Source organism: Drosophila obscura, unplaced genomic scaffold, assembly GCF_018151105.1.
Source record: "Drosophila obscura isolate BZ-5 IFL unplaced genomic scaffold, ASM1815110v1 contig_1, whole genome shotgun sequence".
NCBI lineage: Eukaryota > Metazoa > Arthropoda > Insecta > Diptera > Drosophilidae > Drosophila > Drosophila obscura.
In genome coordinates, this window is record NW_024542679.1 from 11,161,546 (window position 1) to 11,183,205 (window position 21,660).

The 21,660-nt window shown below is 44.0% G+C and overlaps 3 protein-coding genes across 4 annotated transcripts in view; 1 reads left to right on the top strand and 2 right to left on the bottom strand.

Moving 5' to 3' along the window:
- Positions 1 to 1,936, bottom strand: part of LOC111071256 (protein naked cuticle) — a 40,512-nt gene extending 38,576 nt beyond the window's left edge. The window contains exon 1 of one of the 2 annotated variants that reach the window (XM_022362500.2): positions 1,350 to 1,931. In XM_022362500.2, coding sequence (XP_022218192.2) covers positions 1,350 to 1,413 — 64 coding nt within the window. In that variant the 5' untranslated portion in view covers positions 1,414 to 1,931. Of the gene's footprint in view, positions 1 to 1,349 lie in introns of both variants that reach the window. The other variant, XM_022362501.2, reaches the window with a different exon arrangement.
- A 13,988-nt stretch (positions 1,937 to 15,924) lies between these two features.
- On the bottom strand, positions 15,925 to 18,173 carry LOC111071258 (UDP-glucosyltransferase 2). Its single transcript, XM_022362505.2, has 4 exons — positions 17,590 to 18,173; positions 17,329 to 17,523; positions 17,051 to 17,267; positions 15,925 to 16,989 (listed from the first exon to the last, which is right to left on the bottom strand). The coding sequence occupies exons 1-4, from the start codon at positions 18,045 to 18,047 to the stop codon at positions 15,925 to 15,927; spliced, it is 1,935 nt and encodes a 644-aa protein (XP_022218197.2). The 5' UTR covers positions 18,048 to 18,173.
- Positions 18,174 to 18,514: 341 nt separating this feature from the next.
- LOC111071262 (sideroflexin-2) lies at positions 18,515 to 20,654 on the top strand. Its single transcript, XM_022362510.2, has 4 exons — positions 18,515 to 18,988; positions 19,041 to 19,312; positions 19,469 to 20,007; positions 20,074 to 20,654. Exons 1-4 carry the CDS (start codon positions 18,973 to 18,975, stop codon positions 20,231 to 20,233), a joined length of 987 nt encoding a protein of 328 aa, XP_022218202.1. The 5' UTR covers positions 18,515 to 18,972; the 3' UTR covers positions 20,234 to 20,654.
- The last annotated feature ends 1,006 nt before the right edge of the window (positions 20,655 to 21,660 follow it).

A 21,660-nucleotide genomic window follows, 5' to 3' on the forward strand; every position in this document is an offset into this window, starting at 1 on the left:
ATACTCGTATTTCCAATGAATTTGTGGACAAAAAAACAACAGAATGGGAAGAGAAACCAAAAAACAAAAAAAAAAAAAAAATAACATTGATTGATTGATGTTCCTTCATCGATTCGGACATCAATGTCGCGTCTCGCTCGTTTGGCAGAAAGGTCGTCCGGCATTTCCAATTCCAATTCTCGGTTCGGGACTTCGGGCAGTGATCAGGGGTTTCTGCGGTACTGGGTCCCGGTCCCGGTCCCGGTCCCTTGTTTATTTACGCGTATGATATGCTACCCATGACTAAGGAGAAGGTCTCTATAGGCTACGGCAGAGCAGGGGCAGCAGCAGCAGGAGCCAAACGTTCTATTGATCACGAATGCAGCGGCGATCCGATCTCCGATTCGATTCGATTCCGATCCCTACTCCCTGTGTATCTCTCTACAAACTCTTCGACCGAAAAATAAAAAAAACTGTCTATTTATTTTCCATTCGTCGTTTTTCTTTTGATGTTTTGTAGTTGTTATTCCTCTGTTATATGCCCCGATTTTCCATTTCGTTCTATTTTTGTGTGTCGTCCCATCCCGCTCCCTCCTCCATGGCTGCTTGTGTATCCGCGTGTATCTGTATCTTCAAGATAAAAAAAAAAAAAATACAGTCCGCTGGGGGATTGCCTACATTTCATTCTTCTTCTAGGCCTTTGTTATTGTTGTTTCTGCGTAATTATTGGAAAAGGATGTGGGAGAAGCCCTTGACTGAATGAATTCTGAATAGAAGGTACTATGTGTGCGTGTGTGTATCTTCCACTGTGCGTAGTATGTGTGTGTGTGGCAGAAGGGCCATATTTCAGATCTTCAATGCCAGATTGTTGTATGATAATGGGGGGAAAAGGTCTCTGATAACACATGCAGCACAAGAGAATGAATACAGCAGGCAAGGAGGCATTTTGCATTGAATATTTAACATTTAAATGGCGTTTGGGAATATATTTACGGAGAGATTAAAAATTAAACGATTTGGATGGGAAATGAAATGAAACGAAAAATTGGATAAGTAGAGGATTAACATTCCCTGTGACCTGGCAAATGATTACAGCAGAATGCTAGAAATAATTATAGCAAATCAATCCCAAATATAAAGAATATCCGAACATTAGTTCGATTTCCAGGTATCAAATATCCCCCATTTTAATTCAATTTATTTGCGTATTTTCAACAAATTGTTTCCCTCGAATTCCCTGCTCTGTCACAACTTTAGCACTCCCCGAGAGCATTACCATCAATCTTTTCATATCTGTTGGCAACTATCTTCTCCCTGGAAATTCACTAAACAAGTTGATGGAGAACGTTTGGCGTGGCTTTCTCGCTTACCTGAGAATTGTTTGTAGCCGCCGAGTATTTTATGCTTCCACCATTTGACAATGTTGCCCGCCATCTCTGCTCGAATATTTATATATACACTCCACTATATATATATTTATTTTCCTTTTGCTGGTTAGCCGTAGATGCAGTTACTGCTTGGCTTGGATATTTCGGCTCTTTCTGTTGTTGGTTGGGGGGGGTTGGTGTTGGTGTTGGCTGGTTGCTTGGTTGGGTTGAAAATTTACGAGCCGACAGAGAGCCGGGAGGAGGAGGACCAACGACCTGCAGCAGCCCAAAATGTTTTACGGCCTTTGTGTGTATGTGCTCTGCGCTGCTCCCCTGCTGGATATCCTTTTGTGTAAGGATCCCGGATCCCGTAGTTGTCCTGGGCTCTAATATACTCTCCTCTCCTCAGGTAGAAACTTCTGCACTGTGTTGTCCCCGTGTATCCCTCTGGATTGTTGTTCCTGTTTTATGCGCTGCCGCTGAGCGACCTTAATTTGTATCTGGGTATTATTTTCGACTGTGCGGGTGGCAGCAGCAGGACCAGAAACAGGACTCTCTCTCACTCTGTGGAGTGGCAGTGGCAGTGGCAGGGGCAGTGGCTGGAGGGGGAGTAGTCGTAAAAGTTTTTACAGCTCTGATATGCTGCATTTTAGTTTAATTTGCGCATATTGCGCCCTGTGTGTGTATGTTTGCGTATCTGGCAGATACTTTTGCTTGCCGCTGCGCGCGTAATTTTAATTGTAAAACATTTTTCGCCCCGACACGATTTGTTTTTGTTGTTGTTGTCGTTGCGCGACGTCGACGTAAATAACTTGGCGGCGAGCGAATAAACAACAAAATACAACAAAAAAGATACTCTAGCAAAAAGGCTAAAAACACGATTTATTTCCAAATGAATTTCGAGAGACGCGAACGGTGGGTGGGACTTATGCCGTGGTGGGGGGTGTTATTGTTGCGGGGGCGGGTTTTTCGGGTTTTTAGATTTTTCACTTGAATTTTCTCTCACACTTGTCGCGTATCTCACAGATACGTTTTTCAATTTATATTTTGATTTTCATTGCATATCTTTTCTTGGGAGGGGTACAAAACTTCACTTTGGTCCGTGGCTGTTTGGCGTTTGGCTGTTGTATGCCGCGGCGTATCTTCTAGAACGACGAGAATATCTCTGCTTCGGCTGGTATCTCACGGAACGACACACGACTCTCGCAAATGGACCGACAAAAACAAACTGAAACGGTACAAACGACTGCGGTACACGGGCGAGCGACTCGACTCGACAAAAGTGGTTGAGGGACCAGTTCTGTACCAACCCCACTATTTGTATGCCCTGGCCATGAGTTGCGCTCTCCGTGCGGGACCTATATCGAGTGTTTATGTGGCATGAAGAGCGGTTTCTTCCATACCTTTTAGCCACATGCCATGGCTCGCTCGCTCTCTCTCTCACTCTCTGTCTCTCTTCGGGTGCTCAAACTACGTGAGTGCTGAGTGCTTTTCGCATGGGGTATTGGCTCCAATGTTGGAGGCTTTGAGTGTTGTTTTGATATGAATTGGTTTTGTTTATTTAAGAGCATTTTTTGCGTGCTCTTTTGGGGCTGTGGCAGTGGATTTTTGATGCCACTTTTTGAATGGCATGCGGAAATTTGTAAATTTTCAATGGCGATTCCAACAAACAGAATATGATTACAATTTTTTAATAAATATTTTTGTAGCTATGCAGGCAAAGAAAACAATTAAGTTATCCTGTCTTTACCTGTTAATATATTTGCCTTTTTCTTGAAAATTAATGGGTTTCTGTTCACTTGTCAGCTTTACAACCTTAAATCTTGCACAACACCTTTCTAATCGTATGCAGCGTTTCTTTCATGGCGAGTGCAACATCTTCAAGTGCAACAATTTCCACGCCCCAAAAAGCGGAGCTTTCTTTTATGTTGTTGCAGCCAAACCCGCCTTTTGCCTTATGATTATACACATGTATGGATAATACCCGGTTTTAATTTGACTCCTCTATGCATAGCCGCATCGAAAAACTTTGATTGTTTTTAAATTTGAGCGGCAACACAGCACCACCACACATCTTCCATATCGAAGCCACTGCCGCCTGCTGAGCCGGAACATCAGGGCAATTACCCATAAAAAAAAGAAATAAAAGAAAAAAAAACACAACCGAGAAGTAACCCCAGACCCAAAGCCAAGCCAAGGCAAGCTCCAAGACCCGACGATAATAACAGAGCAAGGAGAATCCTGAATTACGCTGAAAGCAAAAGAAAAAAACACAAAGCTTTTTCTTTCTTCTCCGACGATCAAAAGCGAGTGGCGGCGGCGGCGGCGGGAGCCCGCGGGTCGGCACACCAGATTTTTCCCCCTGGTGCAGAGCCTCCCGGGGGTTCCACAGGCTTTCGCACCGTAAAACGTTTTCGGCTTTCGGGGTATAATGGCGCTGTAATTGAAGAAGAACACGCGATCGCGCAGCAAGAGAGGAGAGGGAGAAGTAGAACCTCCTTCTAACAGAAGGGTAACGTTACGTTTCGTTTCGTTCCATTCTTCTGCTGTGCCTGGATCTGGGCCCTCTTTCCAGCCTCTGTCTTTGTTCGACCTTCGTCATCGTCATCCATTGATCCATCGTCTTAATTTCATGATGTTCTCTCTATCAGATGCGGGGCCCCTGATTGATGTCAGGGATCTGCCCGCCCTGCCCTGCCCTGATATTGATTTATGTTTTCCCTACTCCTGCTGCTGCTCCTGCTCCTACTCCTCCCCCTGCTCTTTGCTCTTATCCACTATACCGCTCTGGGCCATATTCTGTTTAATTTCGCACAATATTTTGCACTGCGTTTGACAAAAGTTGATGTACGAGTATGGTACAGCCCTGTGTCAGCATTTCCACTTTGACTGCAAATGTAATTACCCAAAAACGAGTGGGTGAATATCCAGGCGGCGGCTGGATGGCATCGTCAGAGACTGGACATGGCTTGGGGAGCTGGGAGGAGCACGGCCCAGTCTGGGGTCTGGCTTTGGTTATCGTTTGGGGCCATGGCCATATGTGGATGGCAATAGGGTTTTGACATTTGCCCCGGACGATGACTGAGTGGCGGCCATGGCAACTGTCGCTGTAATTGACAAGCAAGCTGTATTGGAAACGCTCTCTGTCATTCTCTCTCTCTCTCGCCCTCCCAGCACCATCCCCAACTCCCTCTTTTTGTCCATGGCATAGCCCATCGCCTGTGCAGCCCGCCGCCCACATGTCTATGGCCAATCCTGATGAGGTTTTGAAGAGCCAGGATGTATTATTAAGTTATGGAGGCAGTTTGGCTGCTGGAGATAAATATAATTGCTTTCTGTCGAACACTATTAATAGGAAAATATATTCATTTTTACACTCGCACTTAATTTTATTTATTTAAAACGTATTCAAAGAACTTGCAAGCTATTAAAACATTATACTTTAATGAGCTGCCCCCACATATTTTCAGTAAAATTATGAGACAAACATAAATTAGATACGGGCTAGATCTCATTAAAAATATATATGTATGTGTATGTGCAAGTATTTTTGATGATCAAACTCAAGGAAATGTTTCATAATTATTTTTTAAAAGTCGTAAAATCTAATGAAATCAAAGGAAAAGAAAAATAAAAATCTTATACAGCGAGGGGGTCTTCGGTACATCGTCAAACTATTAAATAAATTAACTTTGTTGTAAGTGCTGGTCATAAATATTTATACTTTATTACGAGTATATGTATGTATGTTTTGTCATAAAATTCAAATGAAGTTGTCCCCTCTCAATGGTTGTCTGATGGGTAGGCTCTGGACAACGCGTTTATAAACAAATTTCCAAAGCAATTATGAATTGTAGTTTTTGGCGCTGTCGTTGTGGCTCTCCGATGGCGACGACGACGGCGACTGCGACTGACAGGAAATTATATTGTAAGGCCATAAAACTGACAGGCCTGGGCCCATGGAAGAACCAAATGAGGCTCCCACAAGAGATCTTGTGCGTGTCTTTTTTTTTTGGGCTCTTGGTAACATGTGCAACAACAGCAGACCGTTTGATGTCTTCTCTCTCACTCATCGTGTTCTTCTGCTTTCAAATGACTTTTACCCAGAAGTCGTTAAAAAAAAAAAACGACGAAAATTTCCAATTAATTTTGATAAACGCGGGCCCACAGCACCAAAATATATAAAATGCATATGGAATTGGTGCTGTAGGGAAAAATGTTGCTGGCTGCCCCCACCTTAAGCGGAAATTGTAAATGTGCATTGATTGGAGTGTGCAGAGTCGAGGGAGGGGCAGGTACCACCAATTGTTGCTTATTAGCCCGAAATCATTAAAAATCTATCTATCCAAACACCAACAATTTTGTCTACGAAATGAAGCCATTTCAATCAGCATTTTTTATGAGCTTCTTTTTGGGGGCTTTTTCGGCGCTTTTTGCCCGCTTGTTTCGACTGAAATTTTTACGATTTTACATTTACAAGAGTCGACCATCTATCGATGCCCATCAAACGATTAGGCCCTCAAAGAAATGTATGTATGTATACGAGTATGCATAGAGAGTTTGTCTGTTGTGTGGGGGGGATTGGGATTATGGTTGCTGTGGGACTTAATGACCAGATTGATGATGCCAAAAACCTGATGGGAAGCAATAGATTAAATGAGAGCTATAAAAATGAAATAACTCTGAGGGAGGCGATGCTGGAAAGTGGGTGAAGTTGGCCAGAGATCAGATCATGCCTGGCAGCTCATTTAGGGGATCTACTGGAATGTTGGATATGTATTTTCCGAGAAAATGTCCCAAATGAAATACATCATCTACTAGCGAACTAAAATGAATTTATATCAAAACAGAAAAAAATCCATCATGTTTGTTCCTGCTTAGCCGCCGCTGAAGCTGAGAGAGCGGCAGAGAGAGAGCTCATGTGCTCTCTTCGATTATCTCCTGGACCATGCTCTCCTGTTCCTGAGCCGCTTCTATGATCTCTCATTGAAAAATTTACAGTTGTTTCTGCCCAGCTTTTTCTCCCCTCTCCCAGCACATTCCATCACACAGTTGCACACTTCATTCACCCTCTCCGCCACACAACAATTTACATATGTATGTACTAACATGTGGTCACCTCACTCACCAACGCACAAACTTTCGCTCTCTTGGAGTTGGAGAGGGAGAGAAGACAAGCAGTAGCAGTCACAAATGTCAAATTGGCGAGCAATTAGCAAGAAAACCACCAGAAAGAGAGCATGAAAGGTGACAGAGGGAGAGCCACTAATCCGCCTACGCACAGAGCTGCATCTGCATCGCTCTCACACTTTTATTTATTTTGCGCGGTCCAAGCACGTATTCTCAAGTCAGCTCCGCGTTTTAGTCCTTGAAGTGTGAGAAAAAGATTAAAAACTCAACGGGAAAATTGTCGCGTAGGTGTGTAATGAAGTGCGTTTCAATATTGCAGTGTTTAATCATTGGAAATGTTCAAAAATTGTGTGCTTAGGGCTAGAAAATGTGCGGGTTCAAGAGCGGGGGCGAAGCGAGAAATGGCGGCAAAACGGCAGATCGAGAGACAAAAAGTGCGTAAATAAGTGAAAATGAATTGCAACAAGTAAAAGTACCTCATTTACATACATACATGCATACATGCATATGTACACAGATTCGCGTAAAGGAACAGAATAACAAATGCCGCAAGGAACACGTAACGGCACAAAGTTATGTGACAAAAGGTAAGAGAGAGACTGTTACTATTTTTCTGTACTCTTTGCCTAAACTCCAGAATGGCAGCCTGATGCACCATCTATTCAGAGCACCATTGAAAGATCTGATCGGGATTCAAACCTATAGTTTCTAAAGCCTATATGATTTTATAATTTCTCTAGGTATACTAGGTGTTTGGTGATCGCTAGCGAGTACGAAAACGAATTTTATGAGTCATTTTGCAATGCTTTTTCATTAGTTTTCGACCCCCAAAAAGTCAATCGAACACTTTAGGGGAAATATTCAGGCAAGAAGCAATAAATAATCAAAACTTACAACACATAAAAATCTGGAATTTCCACAAATACTCAAGTGGAAATCATGTTCGAGCCGCCAGCAAGAAATAATAATTTATGCATTTTCATTTAGTATTTCCAAAATAAAGTTTTCCATTTATTTTTCGCCTCAATCGTAAATTACAGACTGGGACACTCAGGGGGACGTTGAAAAAAGAAAAACATAAAAATCATTTTTTAAAGTGCTGCCCAGCAACAACATCTCACCCACTCCTCCTTCCCCCTTGGCGTGTATCGGGCATTATCTACGCTGCCGTATCTGATAATGATCAACTGTTGGCCGACGCCTCAGTTGCCGCCTTTTTTTTTTCTTCTTTATATTTTGTTTTTTTTTTCTCTGTTTTTTTTGCCTTTTAATTAAACGCTCTCAAGCCGCAAGTTGAGCTCAAGTCTGGCGCGGAGTCGTGCAATGGCGTGGCGGCGGCGGCTGCCCCTTTGAGGGAGAGAACTCTTCGGGCGCTCAGAGGTTGCCGCCTCATTCGGTCATTCATGCCGTCATTGCTTCATTATCCATGCGCACATCACTCAGCGGACACTCTGCATACTCTCGGTCCCTCCGTTGCAAACAGAAAGAGAGACGAACCCAGTTTCATTTTCTCCACAAAGAACCATCCATAGATCCATCCATCCATCTGTCTGTCTGGGGGTCCCTAACAAAAATCAATTTTCTGGTGTGCTCCAAGTTTTTCTTTGTGGCACATCTTTCGTCATTTTATTATTTTGAAACTCACAAACATTTTGGGATACAATTTTAATTTCTTATATATGTAAATTGATTTGTTGGGCAATGTTTGGCAGTCGAAATGGAAGACGAAGAGGGGAACGGTTCGATCGGCGGAGAAGACAAAGTTTGGTTATTTATTATTTTGGTACAATTTTGTATTGGTGTTAGAGTCTCTGAAGTGGCACAGAATAACAGAGGTAGAGTTCAAGGGGGGAATCTTTTGGGGAAACACTTACCATATGGTTTATTAGTTGCTTAGAAGAAATATAATTGCATTGAAAATACAGAGGAACAGAATATGGTCCAATGCTCCTACAGATGGTACTATAAATTTATTTTATTCTTCCAAATATTCCAGGACAATAGCTCTCTCTATTAAAAGGCTGAAACTGGCCCTCTTATGATGCACAATTCTGTCTTCTTTTGTATGCTTAAAGATCGTTGATTTTTATTTCTCTATGGGAAAGCTTTAAGTTTTAGCTTGGCTTAATCATGGTGAACATGAATCCCATTAATTTCATGGAGGCTTCGTGAATTTTGCTGCTCAAAGTGCAATTATTTGAGAGCGCTGTAAATCTTAGAGACTCTCCCTCTTCCACCCACCCACTGACTAACTGAGTGCCTTTAGCACCAACAAAAGCAGGCTCCTGCATTGCCTTAGCTTCATGCGTCACTTGCATCCTGGCGCCCCCATCTCTCTCTGTCTCTCTCTCTCCCTGCCTGCGTAGGTGTCTCCTGCATATTGCATCTTGTCTGCTGTTGCCATATGGTCCGCTGGCTTGTGGGTGCCTTGCGGTTTTCTGATTTATAACATTGTTTACACGTCATGCCAAAAATTGTGATTTACTGGCCATTGGGCTGGCGGTGGCCACACGTGTGCCCATTTGATTGTAATAACTCAAAAGAGCCGTGGCCCGCTCCCTCGCCCATCTGGGCAGAAAGGACTCACGCAGCAGGAATGGAGAATTGAGACGTTACTGTTGGTGTGGTGTGGAGTGATGTGGTTGATGATGACAGATGATTGGATGGAATGTAAAATTAAAGGGCTTGCTGGGCTTGGCTCTAACAGCGAGTTCTCTTGGGTACTCTTCTCTTCTCACTTCCTCTAAGTTCCCATTTCCCTTTTAATGTCTCAGAACCCGTAGACTCTACAGATTTATCATATTTTTCTTCTGCTGTAGTCCTGAATGTGCGGGCATATTGCTCGCTCTGTGTGTCCTTTGTTTCCACTCACTTGCTAGGCAACCCCTGATCACACCCAGCGCGTATAGCTGCCCCTCTAGCTAACTGTTCACGCTGCATCCGCAATGCAACCGTGAAGACGACGACGACGACACCGACAACGACAATGATGATGATGATGATGAAGTTGATGCTTGATTAGCCGGACAGACAAACAGCCTGACCCGATCCTCCTGCCCCTTTGCATGTGCATGCTCATTTGAGCATGGCCGGCAGGCCTCCACCACACACACACACACACACACGGCAGGAGCGAGGGGGGGCACACACCTTTTGATGTTGCGCCGACATTTCAGCCCAGTCGCGGGCTTCGACTTCGGACAGTTCATGCAAGTCGAAAGCCACCGCCACCCGTGCGAAAAAAGAGAGATAAAAATACAACAACCACAACAACAAAATCAGCAATAACTACAAAGGAATACGTTGCCGGGCCCGATCCGCTTCGGTCCGGGGTTGGTCTTATCAACTTGTCCAAAAGCTTTTGCGCTCGTTCAAATCAATTTGAAGCGGTTGGCAGCGCGTTGGCATCGAAGGCGGCATCTCGGCCACAGACAGCCAGCCACACACATCGCCCAAGCGCATGCGCAGCGGTGGGATGGTGACTGACACATAGAGGGCGCTGCCACCTCCCCCTCGACCTCGACAACCATCTCCTGCCTTCACTCACTCTCTTCCCCCCTTTCCAGGGTTTGGGCCCAGCTGTTGTCGGCTTTTTGTTGGTCCGTTGCCATCGCTTTGTTCTTTGCCGTCCCGCATTTAATGGTTGATTTTGCTCACTCGCTTTTTTTGTGTTTTTTTTTTTTGCTGTGTTGTGCGCGGTGCTGTGCTGTGTTTTTGCGGTTTTTTATTAAATTATTATTTACTTTTATTACAAAGCGCGACGGCGGCGGCAGCAGCGGCGGCATGGCAAAAATTGATGCGATATTTCAATTTGTGACGCCCCGATGCTTTGCTCCGACGCGACGCTCCGATCGTTTCATGTCCGACAGCAAATAACAAAAAAAAAACCATACGAAATTACATAGAAATAAATATATCAATGAGGCCGCAACGCGCCTACACTTGAACTTCAAAGCGCTTTCCCAACGCCCAACCCCAACCCCCATTCAATTCAATCCAAACCCAACCCTTTTTGCTAATAAAATTCTCTACGCTACCAAAAATACAACTGTGAGGAGAGGAGAGAGGCGGAAAATGCTTCACTTCAAAGCAAAAATCAAAAGGGGCGATGGCAGGGGGGTGCGGTGCAGGGAATCCCTCTTATAAACAAAAGGCAATTTTAATGCTGACTGAAAAGAGATTTTTTTTGCTTTTCTGCTTTTTGTATTTGCTGCTACTTAGCCGTAAGTTGCTGCCATCCTATCCATCTTTTTCTTGCCTGTCTCTGTGGCACAGCAATTTGTTGTGCCCGTCACTTTTTAATTGTTGTCAACCCACACACACACACACACACCCAAAGAGAGGGCGAGAGAGAGAGAGAGAAAGAGGGAGATGTAAGAGAGTGAAAAGAGCCAAACAGATGGACAGATGGAGCAGGGCAGTGCAGAGGTGGGGGGCAGGGCCGCACCCAAAGTCGGAATACATGAAAAAGACATCAAAGCAAATCTTGACAAGCGTGTGTATGCCTCTTATCTGCATCTAGCGAGAGGGGAGTCGGGAGCGAGACCGTTGCAAAAAGCACACACACAGGCACAGGCACAGCGCCGGGATATGCCTGCCACAGGAAATGCCTTCTGCCGTACTGCTCTGCTCTGCTCTGGTCCTTATGTGGGATACATTTCCTGCCTGGGTTCCTCTGGCTCCTACCCAGCCGTGTTCGAATGCATTTTAAAGTTGCAACCAACCAACCCATTCATAACTGTGACACTGTGCAACAGCACACCACAGCCACAACAAAGTTTTTACCCCAAAAAAAAACATTTGAGTACGAGTAACTTGAGAATGGGTTTTTTGACCAAGCCAGAAATGGACATTGGACATTGGGGTACCCTCAAATGGGGCAGAAATTACAAGCAAAGGAGAGGCGGTGGGGCAGCAGATGAAACTTTTGAGCTTTTCATAAATATTTAATGCTGCTGTTGGGGGGGCATTATATATTTAGATTTAGATGAGAGCACATCAGTACTTGTTATGGTATTATAAAGGTGGGAAGGTTCACTCCATATAAGGGAAAAAGCCAAAGCGAATATTTTGAATTTATTTCATATAAATTCCCAACGCTACAACGAGAATAAATTTATCTACATTGGATCATTTATTTTACCCAGAATCTTTCCTCATCGATAATTTGAATTTATTTATTTAAATTTGAATCTATTTCCCAATCAATGAATTTTAGGCAATCTAATCTGCCTTTTTTCTGAGGCCATAAATTATTCTTAATAATTAAATCTATCAGCAATCATTAGAAACCTCTAATACTCGTATATCTCAATTAATATGAGAACTGTTGAGAATAAAATGTACGAATATGGCCCAAGTATTGTTGGATAAATCTGATGTATCAATGGAAAGATCAAACACTCAGAACTTTATTCTGCTAAGGAATCAAAACGGTTGAATACTGTAGCTAGCTCTGGCATTCCCAAAAAACCATTTGAAAATGTTATACCATCCTTGTCCTTATACCATGCCCATGCCCGTAATTATTGGCCTTTGATTCGCCTCATAAAACGAAAAGCAGTGGACTCCCCTGGATTCTCTCCTACCAAAACCACCTAGACCATATCCCCCCGGCCCGCATACTTATGTACATATTCTGCTGTTGTTTTTCCTTGCTGCTGCTGCTGCAACAGCTGCCACCATTATGGTTCCTTTTTCTGTTGCCGCTGCTGTTGACGTTTATGCAAATTTTGTTGTTATTTTTTGTGTGTCACCAAAAAAAGAAGGAAAACCCCAGTAATGGGAAATCTGGAAAAAGCCTCCTGGCAGGACTTTAGCAATCGATAAATGTAAATTTCTGCAACGAAAATAAGAGAACGTTCCTACAGGAGAGGAGATCCTCAGGTACTTCGGCTTGCATGTGAGTGAACCTTTCCTTTTGGTTGTGGATTTTCATTACATTTAATTTAATTTAATTTGTAAATTATGAATCTCAGAACTCAAGTGGAAAGACTTTCAATCCGGGGAAGAGATTTGTAGGTAGGAGCAGGCGTATCTAAGGAACATCTAAATCATGCCCGGTACTAAGGCTACGGCTACTGCTTCAGCTCCATTTACATCCTGTAAAACTTTGTCCTGCTGGTGCTGCTGCTGCTGCTGCCACCGCCTTGTTGCGTAACTCGAAAGTAATTAAATTGAAACAGAGTGCAAAATGCACACAAAAGCCGGAAACTCCAAAGCCAAAGGGGGTAGTGGCACATGCAGGGGCGTGGCATGCAACAGACACACACATACATATGCATATCTACATATGTTTAGTGTTTGTCTGCGTGGGATTTGTCCGGGCAAAAGTCAAGTGTTCCAGCAGCAAAAGTGTTGAAGCCAAATGGAAATGGAGCGAGGAGGACTGGAAGCATGTTGACAGCCATAGCATTTCCCCCCCCCCCACACACACACACACACACACACCCCGCTACTGCTGTATGGAGCTGGACTCCACTCCGACTCCCCCACTCCTTTTATAGTTATAGTTATGATGATTGTTGATTTAGAGTTTTTAGTTTTTAGCCTGCCAGATGGTGATGGGTGGTGGTGGGGCCGGCCAAGTGGGACAGGGATTTGTGTGTAGCATGCAATTAATTTTGTAGCCCGAACTTCAAAGGAGTTGCAGCGACAACGATGATGACAACACTGGCTGCTGACTGCTGGCTGCTGGCTGCTGATCAATGAGGGCTCTTTGATGCAGTGCTTCCCCCATTGGCATTCCCCTTGGGTTTTTGGTCTTTTGACAGCAGTGCTAATGGAGGAGAATCCCCAATCCCCATACCAATCCCGGCCAAAAAACCAATTCAAACTCTTTCTGTTCCGTTCCCATAGTAGCTGTAACGTGAGACCCTTGGAATGTCACTAATTCTTGCCATCTTTCCCTCTTTCACTCCTCTGCGGAGCCGCGCCTCTTCCCTGTTGGCTGTGGCTGTGGCCGCCTGTCAATGCGAGAAGACTTCACTTGACTCCGTTGCGCTGCTCTTCTTGCGGTTGACATTCGCGACGAGGCCTGTCATGCCTATGGCCTCTCCTTTGCTGGATAGCAACTCCGTTCATCTGTCACCGCCGCCGCTCCATTCCCATTCTGATTCCCATTCCCAGCCAACTCAGAGCCACACAGCCTCCAGGGCCTCCTGTGACAAGTGTAGCTTTGATGGACGACCGATTCGGACTTTCCGGTTGATAAGATTGACAATCAAAGGGAGTGGGAATGGGTTGGCATGGCCGTATTTCGTATTTCGTGGATATTTTCTCTGGGTATAGAAATGTATGTGCAAAAAGGAAAATGTTGAATCCTTTTATTACGAATAACTAGGATAGGTTTGACTACGTTTAGACATGGTTGGATATGAATTATTTTAGAACTGTATCTTAAAGAAGAAGATTTAGAAGCTCTACATATATAATACTTAAGGGTGGATTTGTTTTGCGAATCTCAGTCGACTTTTCAGTTTCAAAACTTTCTTCCCATGAAAGTTGTTCCTACCAAGTAAACTTTCCTAATTCCCAATTTTATTAGCCCGAAAAATGTCACACTTATTATTCTTTGCCGATAAAATCTCTCTCTTCAATCTCTGCTATGGTCTAAAGGCCTTTAGCAGGCTCAAATCAAAGCTTACACACACGCACACACACACACAAATACCACAACTGGCACCCAAGCCACAGTGACAACGACAAAGATTGCGGTTTGCTTTTGGCCGCAGCTTTTCGACTTGGTTTACGCTCTGGGAATGTCCACCGCGCGCCTCATGTGGCATGTCACTTGTGGCTTGAGCGAGTGTATACTGTACGTATCAAATTTCCAATGTCTAACCAAAAATATGCGCATAAAAAAAGCTCAGCCCAAAGCGAGTGCATTAGGCCCAATCCACCCCTTGGATGTCTCTTTCGAACCCTCGAACCCACGGCATATGTGCATAATTACACTTTTATTAACAGGCAGCAGCAGCCAAGAGAAGCCAACTGAAAATGTGCCACCCACAAGTCACCCAGCACCCACTTGCCACACATTCACCACCCTCTCTTGGCTCCGTTTTCCTTTTCCGCTTTTCTCTTTGTCTACGTGCCTGGACTGTTGAATGCAAACAGGTGCCACTGAGCCCCAGCCCCTGACTCGAGCTGGGGGGGCCGCCTCTGCTGCTGCTGCTGCAACAACTGTCGTGGCATGGCACCCGTTTGCCTCCTGGCTGCCTGCCTGCATGCATCCCCGGCACATCCTCAGAGACACTTGAGCCGCACTCGGCTTAAATGAAGTGCACACGCCGCCATGCACATCAAAGCGGGCCGACATTAGCCGCAGCGCAGTCAACTAATTAGACACGCCCCCTTGCCCCTGCATCCATTTGAAACCATAATTAACGTTAACTGTTCTTTCTCTCTCCCACTTGCTTTGCATCTATCTAGATTAGAATGCCATTAAAATATTTTAGTTTTATTTTCTCCCAAGCTGAAGAACTGTTTAAATAAAGATGTGCATTAAATACATTAATTTCATATATCACTCTTAAGCCAGAGATCCATACTGCAAAAAGGGCGAAATGTCTAAGCATAATATATCCTTGCCTCATCGTCTGTTCCTAATAGTATTAGTAGTCTTAGTAGTATAAATTATAATCCTAACGATCTCTGCTTTAAAATGAAATAAGATAAAGTGACCTGGTCATAGCGGTTCCCAAAAATATTTATATCGAAGGGCTGAGGGACTATTTCCCATAGAAATCCAAGAAAAACGTTTCTCTCAAGCTGTGATTATCTCATATTTTATTCAACAATTTGGTTGCGGTTCTTAATAAAGAATCGTCTGTTTTGTTTAAGTATGCAAAAACAACTAACCAAAAAACAATAAATCTAGAATTAGTAAATGTACTAAAAGTGTTCTAAAAATCATCTGCAAGCATAAATTTGCCATTAAAAATAAGGACCCATTTAAGCTCAGAGATTGATTCTGTTTTAGACATTTAGACATATTTGATCCAATATTTAGTATACAACGAAAGCTGACTTGATTGCAGTTTAACTGCAAATTGTTAATACATTTTGTCAAGCTTTTTGTTTTGTCATCATATTGTTATACATTAATATGTAATGTATGTAGTAGGTATATATTGCTCAGTCTTCAAATCGAAGTTGTAATGGGGTGGGGGAGGGGAAGGTATTGTGACAAAAAGGGGCAGGATAACCCTAGTATAATATCATAAACATAAAATCTGTTTTGTGTAAAATATATCGGAGTAAAATATTTTTCTGAGGGGGACTAACACACAAAAATATTTAAAAACTATTTACAACTTAGCCGTTAAAAAATAAACCAAAATTCCACATAATTCACACGAACATTAACAACAACAACACATTAACAACTAACCCTAAACGGTAGACTAATATGCATTGTTTAAGATACAGTTTTTGAGTTGTTCTGCTATGAAAACCTTCGTTCTGTGTTGTCATCTTGTGATGCTTTCTTTGAGTATTTCTGCTGTTGCTGCTGCTGCTGCTGGTGCTGCTGTTGATTAACATACAGCTGCAATGGCGACGGCACATGCCCCAGCAGTTGCGCCACCGGTGGCGGTGGTGTCATATCCAACGGTGTTGTAGATGCTGTTGTTGTGGAGCTGAAGCTCGAGGAGCTGGAGCGCGCCGAAAGCGACTGGGCCGAGCGCGTGCGTCTCAGTGGCTCTGTTGACGTGGCTGTAGAGAAATGTCCTGGCTCGCCATAGCTATGAACCCTGCCCACAACTTTGAGTGTGGACCGATAGGGCGGCTGCTGGCACGTCTCGCTGTAGTAGGATTTGCGTAGGATGCAAGAAATTACCAGAAAGGGCACCGTCAGAATGCCAACAAAGCCAATGGTGATGATCACGAGCACATCTAGGCCCTCCAATCGCCAGTAGTTCAGAGTATTTGCATGGGACTTCAGGAAATCCGCGCCACCCGAGTCCAGAATGAGCTCAATTTGCCCGACGGCCAGAGCGGAGGGCGAGGGACCACCCACTAGACGTTTCTTTAGTTGGGCCAAGCTCTCCGCATAGCTGGTGTTCAGCGTAAGCTGCCGGATGCCATGCAGCAGAGCATCATAGACTATGGCATCGTAGTTGACCGTCAGCGCGACGCCATGCAGCTGCAGACGCTTGGCCATCACCTCCTGTTCGGCCAGTATGGGTAGGGCCAGAATGGGCGTGTCTCCCATTATGGATTCCCAAACGCTCAACTGGCCGCAGCTGCTGATGAACAGCTTCACCAGAGAGTGCGACAATATGGCCTGCTGTGGCCACCAGTTGGCAATCATCACATTCTCCGGCAGCTCCAGATTCGATACAAAATCCTCGTTCTCCCACTTGAGCACGAAATGGAACTCCTTGAGGTGACCAAAAACATCCATGAATATGGCCAACTTTTCGCTGGGCAGCTGCGCTGTCTGGACATCGGCGCCCAGACTCATGTAGATGACACCACCCGCTGCAGCCTCCATAAAGGAAAGTAGATGCTGAAAGGGAAACGAGCGAGAGCTTAGCAAAAAGATTTAATGGCACATTTTCCAGGCTTACGTTTGGCAATTGGAGTTGGTCCGTGCGAGGCGTCAAGTGCAGGCCACCCACCTCCAGCATATTGGGCAGATAGGCACGCGGATAGCTCAAGCCGGGATGGGAGTTAATCAGAGCCAAGCTGAGATTCTTAGTGAGATCCCGATACAGCGGCAATTCCTGTACGAGCAGCTCAAAGTGCTTTGAGTAGACTGTCTGCTGGGAGATCAATTGAAAGAAGCTGTGTGGAGATGCGAGGGATTAGTGCAGATCCTATCTGGGCTTACGATGACGACTCTTACTTGTAGGTCAGACGCTCGAAGGTGCTCATCAGGCTATTGACGATGCGCTGTTGCGTATTCATGCGCTCGGTGAAGGGCAGAAAGTTACTCGGATCCAACGACGAGGACTGTGGATTGCCGAACATGTTGTTTAGCCAGGAATTGGCACCGGTGGGACTGATTGCAACGGTGGGTATGCCATAGTAGTACGCCAGGCTGTAATGGTAGATCATCAGTAAAGTGCCTGCTGCTGCTGCTGCTAGAAGCTTCGCTTCTACTCACCCCAAGAGGGCATCGCTTAGAAACAAATCAACAATCAAAAGATCAAACTGCTCGCCGCTGGTCAGCAGCTTTCGCACCTGCTGATCCGACAGCAACAGATCCACATTGGTGGTGCCCGCATAGATGAGACGCGTAAAACGCTCCATCACACTCTGTGCGCGCATCTGTTCCGGCTCGAAACTCATGCCCATGCCCACCCAGTTTTCCTTGAGCCCTTCAATGCGTATTTCCCTGATGTTTGGCAGCTCCACATCGCCATCCATTCCACCCGCCTCCACGGCATGCGGACTGATAAGCGTGACCGAATGATTCCGTGAACTGGCCACGAGCTCCTGCAGCAGGCGTCGTCCAAAGAGATAGTGCGACTTCCAGACGCTGGGCAGCACGGCCAGGATATTGGCACAGGAGATGGCACCGCACAGCAGCGACAGCGCCAAAAACAGCTGCAACAGACGCATTTTTGTTGTGTGCTGAAGCTTAGGGCAATGTCCGCATTCGCCTATGCATTAGCATCCGCGTACGTGTGCCTGTCCTTGGTAGCAGTTGCTACTTTTCCGGTTTCGCACAACTCCACACACACACACACACACACACACACACAGCTGGCTTAGCCTCCTCCCCTCTCTCTCACTCACTGGAGAGCTGTGTGGCGTCTATTATTATCTGTTGCTGCTGCTAAACAGCATGTTTCACAATGCCAGCCGATGCTCTATTTAAACATAAATTAGCAACAGCAACAAAACACGCAACGAAAGTGAAAAGAACGGTACACAACACAACACACAACAACAACAATGGCCAGATTTTTGTACAACACTGCTTGCATGCATATCGATACATATTTTCCAGGGCTGCCACAGCGGTTCAAAACGAATTAGTAATGAAATGTTATGGTGTGGCAACCCTCAACAACTACGAATCGCTCGAGTATGGCAGCGCCAGCAACAAGCAAATAGCAAAGCCAATTTAGTAATCAAATCCGTGCTAAATTGGGTTAAATTGTTAGCTCCAAACCCAATCAAATGGTTGCATTGTCGCTGTGAGCAAGCACACGCCACTCGCATCCGCAACAAGGCAACAAGAGACGAGCACAAAAATTTGCATTTGGATCAATGCCAAGAAAAGAAAACAAAACAACATTGAACCGCATTAGACAGCAGAAAAAGTGAAAAGAACAGCTGGCAGAGAGCACGCACCTGGCACAGACGGGCGGATTTCAATCAGTTGATAGCAACAGCCCCAACCCTGAGTACACACCTCAGACCACAGCACCGCCAGTGCGCAGCAATTGAAAACAGCAACAAAAGAGTAGTTGGGAAAAAAACCGGCATATAAAACGAGCTTACGTAAGCCACTTAAACAAAGTCGAATTGCCGCACCAAAATGTCTCAGGAATTAAGTAAGTTAAGAACTACATACATATTGACATATCATCTAACATTTGATGATAGCCTTTATCGATGTGGACAAGCCGCTGTACGATCTCACCACCTTTGTGGGACGCTTCAAGTACTATGCCTGGATGACAGATCCCCGTACAGTGGTCCAGCCCAGCGAACGTCTGCTGGAGGCCAAGGAAATGATTGAAAAGTATCGCCGGGGAGAGCAGTCCTTGGTGCCGGGCAAAGCGGAGGATGTCCATTACAACATGAAGTTGTATACCTCGGCCTTCCATCCCGATTCCGGGGAGCTGCAGAACTTTTGCGGTCGCATGAGTTTTCAGGCAAGTCTCGTGATGTGTCCACTGACGTCGTGAATGAGTTGCCAAACAAAACAAAACAAAACAAAATAGGAAGAAGGAAACATGAATGTGTAATAGTTAAGCAATTTTCTCGCACGCTGTCGATTATGTAGAATCTTTTGTCTCGCTTTGGTTTAGGTGCCCGGCGGCATGTTAATCACGGGCGGCATGCTGGCCTTCTATCGGACTGTGCCGGCTGTGGTGCTTTGGCAGTTCATCAATCAGTCCTTCAATGCGGTCGTCAACTATACAAATCGCAATGCCAATTCCCCCACAAGTGTTACGCAGCTGGGCGTTGCCTATGTATCGGCCACAACATCGGCCTTGGTTGCTGCCATTGGATGCAAGAACTACTGGTCCAAGAAGGCCACTCCATTGTTCCAGAGATTTGTGCCATTCGCTGCTGTGGCAGCGGCCAATTGTGTCAACATTCCGCTGATGCGACAGAATGAGATACTCAACGGTGTGGAGGTGAAGAACACGGAGGGTGAGATTGTGGGCCAGAGTCGTCTGGCTGCCATCAAGGGTATTAGTGAGGTGGTCATATCTAGGATTGCCATGGCAGCGCCGGGCATGCTGGTACTGCCACTGATCATGGAACGTTTGGAGAAGCTGCCCGCCTACAGGCGCATCAAGTGGATAAATGCTCCATTCCAGACACTGATGGTTGGATGCTTGTATGTAGATCTACACTTAGCCAAATGTAGCACATCTTATGAATGCTGGTTTTGTTCGCCTTTCAGCCTTTGCTTCATGGTGCCCTCAGCCTGTGCTTTCTTCCCGCAGCAATGCTCCCTGGACACCTCTACCATGCGCACCTTTGAGCCGGAACTCTATGAGGATATGAAGAAGAGAACCGATGGAAATGTGCCCAAGCGTGTCTACTTCAACAAGGGTCTGTAAGGACATTGCACATGACCCCTAATGTGCAAAAAGGAAAGACAATAATTAGTCAATTGTCGTTGTCTTCGTTGTTGTTTTCTGTGTAGCATTTATTGTTTCAGATTGCGCAATATTTATATATTGCAAATGGTTCCTTGTGTCTCGTCTCAATAGCTGAACAAAGTAGTATTTAAGCTGAAAAGAAAGTATCTCAACGCCATAGAAAATGTATCTATCTATCACTAAATTTGTACTTAAAGGGTATTACTTTTTGTGTGTGAGTATTTTGTGTTTTTTAGAACTGTATTTGGAAAACTATGTTGCTGACTAGCTTATAAATTTGTTCAATTTTAGGCTTCAGGGCAGAGCAGAGACTCTGCCACAAATTAATTCGAATAATTCAAATATTGGGAATTTATTTCTATGTAAAAACTAATCTTTAATCGATAATCACAATATTCTAAAATTGTGAATATATTATTATCCATTAATTGGCAGAAAAAATTCTATGGTATCTCTGGTTTTTCTCAGGTACCACACACAGTACAGTGGTGACTCCATTTATTAGCCACAACTTGGTTTTATGTTTTAACTCTTTAGAATTGATTTACTCACCGTGTTTTGTTCCATTAACCAAAAAGTGTTGAAATAAATGTTTACTAAAACAAATAAAAATATAAACTACAAATAAAACACGTTTAATATTTGTACGGGTTTTAAAAACGGGTTTATTAATTATGTATCCTGTAAATATGTATATATATATATGTAGGTATATATATCGTAATATATAACTTTGCGCGATTTCATTTATTTTTGGAATCTATCGGTTTTTGATTTCGGTTTTGTTTATCGTGTTGTAAAGTTTACAAAAATGTGCAAAACACAACTAATGTTTGAATGTATCTATAGAATATAGAAATATCTTTCCTTTTTTTTTGGGGTGAGGACTCTCTCCATATCTTTCTCTTATTGTTCAGCTGTGTATCGTTTAGGTTTTCCAACATTTCTTATATGTAGTATTTCTTGGACATTCTCAAGGTACAATTTTTCGTTTTTTCGTTAAATATTATATCTAGTACTTTTTGTTTTTCTTTTGTTGGCACTCTCTCGCTTAAAAATTCTGATTATTTTCGGTGCTAAATATTGATGGAAAAACTTCAACACTCAGAGATGTTCAATATGTGTAAAATTGTTTTATCTTAACAATAAAAACACCAAAAAATCCGAACAAACACGCCCCATGGGTGTGTGGGGGTAGTGGGGCCACAAATTACATAGCTGCCTGGCAGCACAAATTTTTCGTTTCCGATTTTGTAAAAAGTAGTAATATTTTTGTATTTTTCGAATTTGTCACATGAATCAGCAAACATTAAATATTAATTTTTCCTTTTTTTTTGTATTCGTTATTTATGAATTATTATTGTGGCAAAACACACACAAATATG